This window comes from Gekko japonicus, unplaced genomic scaffold, assembly GCF_001447785.1.
Source record: "Gekko japonicus isolate JY-2015 unplaced genomic scaffold, Gekko_japonicus_V1.1 scaffold4766, whole genome shotgun sequence".
In the NCBI taxonomy this organism is placed as follows: Eukaryota; Metazoa; Chordata; class Lepidosauria; order Squamata; family Gekkonidae; genus Gekko; species Gekko japonicus.
In genome coordinates, this window is record NW_015165399.1 from 51,732 (window position 1) to 60,161 (window position 8,430).

Here is an 8,430-nt window from a genome sequence, read left to right on the forward strand (position 1 = left end):
TCCTCCTCCTCCTCCTCCTCCTCCTCCTCCTTCTCTTCTTCTTCTAGCAGGATCCTGACATAAGATGCTGAGATATTCCTAGAGGGGTCCCTCTGCTCTTTCTCCCCTGCCACCTTCCAAGTGTTCCATTGATACATTCATTCACCCACGGTCTATCGATCTGCCCCGTTAACCAGTCTACTCTGAACAAAGATGCACGATCGGATGCATTTCACACAAGATTATGGCAGTTCTGGGGCCCGGAACTGCACCCGGGGGCCTCATGAAGGCCTCCTTCGATTAACTCCTCCATCTGTCTTCATAAGACCGGCTGAGTCAACACGTCTGGGATAAATTTTGAGGCTAACTGTCCCAAGGACCAATTTAGAGCCCAATGGCACCTTTAAGACCAACAAAGGTTTATTCAAGGTATGAGCTTTATCGAATACTTGATCCAGTGTTTGATAAAGTCTGCGTGCACAGAAAAGCTCATACCTTGAATAAACCTTTGTTGGTCTTAAGGGTGCCATCGGACTCCAAATTTGTTGTACGGCTTCAGACCAACACGGCTGAACGACTGGATCTGCCCCAAGGACCCTCATCCGCTTGGGGATGTGAAACCCAGCTTCCAATAGACTTTCAACGAATACAAATTAAAAGGACTCACACAAATCCACTTTGCCAAAACCACAAAAGCGATGGAGCCCACTGCTGCTGGACTGAAGAGGAGGATTTCCCATCAGGGACATTATTAAGGCACACAATTCCTGCCTGGGTGGGATGGACGAGTGTAAATGTTTTGCATATTGTGGTGTTTTATTTTTATAGCAATAAACACCAGTCAGATAAGAAGCGTGACATAAAGCCTGATGTTATTTTGTTGGGGGCATTAGGTCATTAAATCCATCCGCCATCTGGAGAGTTTACGATATACAAGTGTCCCTACACCCCAGGGGAAGGCAGAATTTCTCATCGTGTAAAAGACCAGCTAGTGGGGGACAAGTCTCCCCCAACCCATCTCCATCCTTATTCCTGAAATACGAGTGCGGGAGACCATGGCGGATGTGCAGAGGCAGTCATGGCACCAGATGGCGCTGGGGAAAGAAAGCTGCCGAATTCCTAGACAGGCAGGAAGTGGCCTTGCCCAATGGGAATTTTTTGGGGAAAGCCATAGGTTGTGGACTCTTTTGTCAGCCCTCTTCCCTCATCTGCTCTGGTAACACCATCGGTGACCATTCCCTGCTCAGTGAGGACTTTCTCATGGGCACAGCCCCTAAAGTCCACCCTGGCATCACCTGCCAGCACAGTACTTTATATTAGCCAAAAAGGGCAGTCGCTGTATGAGAAGATGAATGAAAAGCATTTAAAGGCCCCGGTCACACGGGCCAGATAACACCCGGGGGCGGGGAGGTGTGGCTGTTCGCCCTGGAACAAAATAAAGCACGGTAGCTCGTTTAACACGGTCCCCCGAGTCTCCGTGCTTCGGCTGTTAGCTGGCAATCACATGGTGATGCTGCAGCGTGGCAAAGAAGTGGCGCGGCGCGATCACACAAGCGTTTCGCATTTGTGCGCATGTGCAGTTCCGCAGAGCAGCACTGCTTTCAGTTTTGTGTTTGTGTGCATGCGCTTACGAAAAACATCCAGTTTGCGACGGGACCTGAACAGGTGCCGGATGCCACGGGATACTAGCGCTGCCGCGATCAGATGCCCACCCCTGCCCTGCGTTTGCCGGATACTAGTGCACTTTCCTTGGTACTTTCTAACTCCACATCTTCGGCGGGACGCCACGGGTTGGCCATGAGTGCGCTACGCTTCCCAGATGTTGCAGTGTGATCGCGCCCCGAAAATCCGCCCGACATTCGTGCCCTTTGCGCAGCAAAATCTCTGTGTGACCAGGGCCAAAAATGAGAATTCATCAAAATTAACCACCGTCACTCAGTTCTGTACCTTATAAATGGTAAATGAAACAGAAACATTTAACTGAGACTGCCTATCTCAAGAGACAAAAGGAAATACTCGGAGAGTAATTAAAATGTGGAATTCGCTGCCAGAGGACGTAGTGATGGCCACAGGAATAAACAGCTTGAAAAGGGGATGAGATAGGTTCACGGAGGAGAGGTCTATTCGTGGCAACTAGCCAAGGTGACTGGGGGGAACCTCCACGTTCAGAGGCCCTAAACCTCTGAATCCCAGAGCCAGGAGGCAACATCAGGGGAAGACCTCGGCCTCCATGCCCTGTTGTTGGCCAATCCAGAGGAACTGGCTGGCCACTGTGTGAGGCAGGATATGCTGGACTAGGTGGACCCTCCCTGCTCTGACCCAGCAGGGCTCTTCTGGTGCTCTTATCAGGGGAAGGCCTCGGCCTCTCTGCCCTGTTGTTGGCCCTCCAGAGGGACTGGCTGGCCACCGTGTGAGACAGGAGGCTGGACTAGATGGACCGCTGGTCTGATCCAGCAAAAAAATTCTGATGTTGTTAATATGAATTCATGAGCTGATGGGTGTTCCTTGGTGCTGGAACATGGTTATGGGTGGTTCAGCATCGGCCACAGGAAGATGACTGGGTAGGGCATACCCTTTCTGTAGGATCAGTTTCCTTTTGCCACATATTTGGTTATTCTTTAAGGTGCTACTGGACTTGTGCTCTTGTCTCCTGCTATGGACAATCCCGTGTTGCAGTTTTTAGAATCTGCATCGCAGTTTGCAGGGAGGGTGCTCCCTGGATCTCCTGACAGGGCCCCGAAACCGCTCCCTCCTGCCCCCCCCGTGTGGCGCCCTGTCTTCTTCACTCCAGGTTAGGAAATAGCTGCCACCCTCCTCCCTGCTGGCATACTTGTTGCCTCTGGCTCGCAAAACCCTCCGGGACAGTGGGCCGTGAAATCTGTGGAACTTCGTGGTCCGCTGGCTGCTCAGCCTACAGCTTTCTCCCCCCCCCCCAATAATCTGTGCTTTGAGGGAAAATAAGACAGCCTGGGGGCCATGCTACCACAGGATAAGGGTGCCTGGTAGGCTTCTCAACCCTCCCCCCTTCATATGTGGCCCTAGATTAGATTGGCTAAATTGGAATTGTAAGCCGCTCAGAGCCCCTAGGGGGTGAGCGGGATAGAAGTTGAAAGATGATGATGATGATGATGATGATGATGATGATGATGATGATGATGATGATGATGATGATGATGATGATGATGATTGCTTTCTTTTAACATTTGGCCACAGGTAGGGAGCCTCAGCATTTACAGTTTCAAATTCAGTACCAGTTAGTCAATTTTATATGGTGATAAAGACCCTAGGGAGGATTTAAGTGGTACTCCATTATTATTATTTTTAATTAGATGTTCCCAAAGAGAATACTCGGGGGGGGGGTGTAAACAGAACCCTTCAGCCTTCAGGCCTAAGGACATAGAACACACTTTTATCAGCTGCCAGAAGGGAGGAGAGTTCTTCTTTCCCTCAGAGAGTTCCTCTTTCCCTCTTTCCAGCCCTCATGGCCCTTTACCTTGGCTTGAGAGCCGGCACCACCAACACCACACAGAATTTGCCTCTAGCTTCAGCCTTCAAGAGTGACTCACCTGCTTAGTGACTCACCCTCTCAGGAGAAAGCAGTCACCACCGGACCAAGCAAGTTCTACACACATGGAGTTTCTTTAAGAGCCTTGTGTGTGAATCGACCATCGGTGCCTACCCCAATCCCTGACATATCAGAGAGCAACTGTGAGTTGGAGGGAAACGTGCTGAAGACAGAAAGGCACCCCGCTGACTATTGACACAGAGGAAGACAAGTCAGAACAATCCCTGAGCCTTCCTGAACCAAGCCAGTTTGCCACAATGCAAAACATCCTCAGAGACACAGGGAAAATCACGAAACTTCACCACCAGAGTTAAGGATCAAGTGTTACTCCGCCTAGTCTCCAGCTGTTTGGGATCCCCGTTAGGAGGGGTCATGTTTATTTTCACAGAGCTGTATTTAAGAAATGCCTGGTTGGTCATTGGCTCTAAGATATAAGGTGAGAGAGTGATTCTGTTTGGCCTTCCCAGCAGGAAACTGCTCGATTCAGCCGCACATTTTTTTTTAAAAAAAAAAAATCGATACTTAAGAGGTGTATTTCTTTACTGTACAGCTAAACAGCACAGAAGGAGCATATGTAATAAATATTATTACAAGCTTACAAGAGATGTGAAGGGGGGGGGGAATTAAAAAGCATTTTTGAGGATCACTGACAGGAGCAAGCCAGGCTAATGGGGATTACGAATACAGCTGCTACGCACTCGTTTTACCACCCGGGATTTTTTTTACAAATCTAGCATCCATTTTTAAGTCGTTCAGAGCTGCCGCTGTGAAATTGCTTTTATATAATTAGCCGCAAAAAAAAAAATCAACACATCAGCGATTTCTGCTCAGCGCCTCGACAGAGGAAGGCAAAGCAAACCCCCCTCCTTAAAGTCTCCCGCTTCTTTATCAGCAGTAAGAACGCTGCGCCCACATCATCTTTCTTGTGTCAGCAGCTGCTTGACAATGACATAGAATCACTCGAGGATGCATTTGTAGGGCATCACTAGTGAAATGGGCAAAGTCCCATCATCCCTTCTCTGCTCTGAGCCCCCCCCCGCCTGAATTGGATTGCAAGCTGTGGGGGGAGATCCAGCCATGTCCAATCCAAGTATCTTTCATGTCCAAAAACATTGACTGTTTTATGATAATGGCTGCAATCAGACGACAGGCTTTGGCACGGTCTGGTCGGGCCTCTAATTTCTCTGGAGTTATTTGTTCTGGAGAGGTGCAACCAGACATGCCTATTCCTGCCTCACCCCACCATTCAGACTGCCACTGGGCAGTCACCAAGGAGAGGGCAGGCAGGCAGCTTCGTCTTCTTCTTCTTTTTTACAAAAGACTCTAATGTGCACATGCACATAATTGCTTATCCACTAGGTATGCAATTATGCACACGTTGCTAACTGCAAAAAAAAAAGAGGATGGCTGGGGACTAGAAGCATCAGACCTCACCAAGTGGCTTGAACATGCAAGGGGGAGATCAGATGACCAGAAATCTTCAGTGAGACATGTTCAATCATAAACACCGGACTTTATCCGGTGTTGGGAAAGTTGGGGGTGAGGATGTGTGTGTGTGGGGGGGTGATGACTGAGGGACGGGAGACAGATGTTGCTGTCTGATTGTGCACTTCAAATCCGGTAGGGAGCCGCCACGACATTGGAGCAACTTGCCCGTCTGATCACAGTCTATTTTCCACACTGAACCCAGGTTTCCCCTGTCCAAGTCTAGCAATTGCCACTTCTCACTGCTTTTCCAGTTGGAGGGGCTGTGGCTCAGTAGTGGAGCATCTTTCCATGCAGAAGATCCCAGGGTCAACCTCCAGTTAAAAGAAGCAAGTAACAGGTGAAATGAAAAACCTTGACCAGAGACCCCGGAGAGCCGCTGCCTGTGAGATCAGACCACACTGTCCTTGATAGACCGCTTCAAGGTAGTTTCATGTGTTCAGTCAGCAGGCAATTCAATACAGGAAATTCATATAGTATTCCTTAATGCTCCTAGCCTGGAAAAGTCAAGGGGGTCAAATGTTGTATATGACCACCAAAGTACAATGATTCTCAGACCCAGTGATGCTCTTAGGCCGAATCTACATATGCATTTTAGAATCAGCTTGGTGCCGCTGTTATCCCATGTCGTTTAGAACTGTGGCGCCTCTGCTTTCAAGTTAGCATTAGGGGAGCTTTGTCTTTTTTTCAGTTATCTAATCACAATCTATGGTTCATCACTAGATGGCCCCTGGGGGTTACTGGAGTGTTCTGGGACTGGAATGAGAGGCCCCACAGTGGAATGGTAGCCCCTGAGGTTAGCAGGAGTATTCTAGTACTGGAATAACTGGCTCCAGAGTGGAATGACAGCCAAGGGGGTAGGAGATGTATCCTGGGACTGTAATGATAGGCCTGGCATTCCAGTTCCAGGACACTCCTCTTACTCCAAGGGGATGTCATTCCACCATTGGGCCTGTCATTCCACTCCCAGAACACTCCTGCTACCCCCAGGGGCTGTCATTCCACTCTGGGGCCTGTCATTCCAGTTCCAGAACACTCCTGCTACCCCCGAGGGGTGTCATTCCACTCTGTGGTCTCTCATTCCAGTCCCTGAACACTCCTGCTACCCCCAGGCGCTGTCATTCCACTCTGGAGCCTGTCATTCCATTCCCAGAACACTTACCCCTGTGAACTTAAAAATGAGAAACACCATGACAACAAGGCAGGAATTACTACTTTTTGAGCCAAATGCAAACTCTTACTCGAAAAAACTGCTGACTGTGCTGCCCAGTCATATTCAGTGATTATAAATTTAATAAACAGATAAATTTCAAATAAAAACCGGGGCCCCAAGCGCGGTGGGGGAAGAGGGTTTGCCCGGGAATTGGCTTCCGAGCCTCCCCCGAGCTGCAGCGCGGGCTTGGGTGACCTGGGGCAGGGCTCTCCCTGCCTCCCCGGAGTCGCAGGCCTGCAGGCCAAGAAGAACTTCTCGGTCAGCCACCTGCTGGATCTGGAGAAAGCCGGTGGCTCAGGCTGAGGAGGGCGTCGGGGACAGCGGCAGAAGCCTGCTGGAGTCTCCCGGGCTGACCAGTGTCAGCGACATGCAGCAGCAGGACGATAAGCGGCCCCGGCATCTTGCCCGCCCGCGGACTTGGGCAGGGGTGCGCCGGGAGCGCCGTGGGGTTTCGAATGGTGCCCGGTCCTCTCCGGTTTGGGGATGGGGCTGCGCAGGAGGCCTTCCCGGGCCGGGGGATCCTTCTCCCAAGCTGCCAGCGCATCTGCAGAGAGGCAGTGGGCCCGCCGCCGGTTGAGAATGCCCAGGTTTCCGCCACCCCATCCCCCCTCTCTGTTGAACACGCCAGGCCTCCCCCTCCCCCCGTGTCTCCGGACGAGCTTCCGAAGGGGTTTTTGGGCGCTCCGGAGGCGGACTGTCTGGCTCACCTCTGCTTTGCCCACCACTGCTCTGCCTCAAGCTTTCCTTGCTGCACCAGCTCGGAGGGGCCCCTTCTCCGTGCACCACTTTCCTCCTCTTCCCACCGCCGCTGCCACCACCTTTCTCGGCCTCTTCTGCCTGATGGAAGCGGCCGGCAGGCGGGCGGGAGTGGCCCCCGAGGGGTGTCATTCCACTCTGTGGTCTCTCATTCCAGTCCCTGAACACTCCTGCTACCCCCAGGCGCTGTCATTCCACTCTGGAGCCTGTCATTCCATTCCCAGAACACTTGCCCCTGTGAACGTAAAAATGAGAAACACCATGACAACAAGGCAGGAATTACTACTTTTTGAGCCAAATGCAAACTCTTACTCGAAAAAACTGCTGACTGTGCTGCCCAGTCATATTCAGTGATTATAAATTTAATAAACAGATACATTTCAAATAATTTTTTTTGAAAACTGGTACATAGCAGACTTCCGGTTTATGGCGGCGCCCTAGCAGACACACCTCCTGGACCTCTCGGGGGTGAAGCTGCGCTCCAGCTGAAGAAGGAGGTGTGCAGGCTCGCAACCCCCCCCAGGGGCCCGGGGAAGGGACCGTGGCCATGGAACTTCAAAGAGATTGCCTCTTAGACGGAGGAATGTCGGCGAACTCTTGAGGTGCCTCTCTGTTCCAACAGTTCTCCATGCTGTGAGACTGAATAGATTTAGTGACGCTGACCAGGACACGCGCAGAACGCTAAAGGATATTCCATTTGAAGTAAGAAAACATAGAAAGAAGTATAAAGAACTTGTGCTTTTTCTTCAGACAAACTCAATTGGATATAAATGGCTATTTTCAGAAGGCGTAACTTTCAAGATTGAAGATAAAGAATAAAAGATTGACTCTGTTCTGAAAGCTCAAGAATTCCTAAGGGTTCAGCTGGGAAGGCCAGAGGACGAGGAAAAAGATGAGGACACTAAGTCCAGTGGCGAGCCAGACACTGGTTCTTCCGGAGAGGACTCTCTGTCTGAGCAAGGGGAGGCAGCCCCAAAAAGTTCTTATAAGCTGCGGAAGAGAAGGGGAAAGGAGAAGTAAAGGCTGAAGGACTCTGAATTGTGCCTTTGAGACTTTGGTTTTGGGATGTTTTGGGGGTACTGTTACTAGACAGTTAATCTAAGCTTTAAAAAAAAGTGTTATAAATGTTTGGCTCAGTTTATAAAAGGATCAATGATGAGAAGACTCAATGTATCTAAGGTAGTTGGAGGATCTCCTCTCTTGGGGTTTTAAACCAGTGCGGAGCGGCTATAACAATGGAGGCCCTGTTCATACGAGCCCATTTGGGCCGGGAGCGGGACAGAATGGGGGCGGGGCAAACGGGCGCGATCCCACCTCAACATTTGGGGAGCGTGCTGTCTCCGTCCCTGATCCGTCCCAAATGCAGATACCGCGCCGTAAAAAAGAACTACCTATCTAGGTGGTTGCATCCACTGGAGCGCCTCAAGCTGGG

At 50.6% G+C, this 8,430-nt stretch overlaps 1 protein-coding gene across 1 annotated transcript in view; it reads right to left on the reverse strand.

Annotated features, from left to right (window-relative positions):
* LOC107109949 (leucine-rich repeats and immunoglobulin-like domains protein 1) overlaps positions 1-7,130 on the reverse strand; it is a 19,064-nt gene extending 11,934 nt beyond the window's left edge. Inside the window, exons 1-2 of the mRNA XM_015410660.1 lie at positions 6,950-7,130; positions 6,625-6,786 (exon numbers count right to left, since the gene is read on the reverse strand). Of these exons, the coding sequence (XP_015266146.1) occupies positions 6,625-6,786; positions 6,950-7,130 (343 nt within the window). The remainder of the gene's footprint in view (positions 1-6,624; positions 6,787-6,949) is intronic.
* Positions 7,131-8,430: the final 1,300 nt, after the last annotated feature.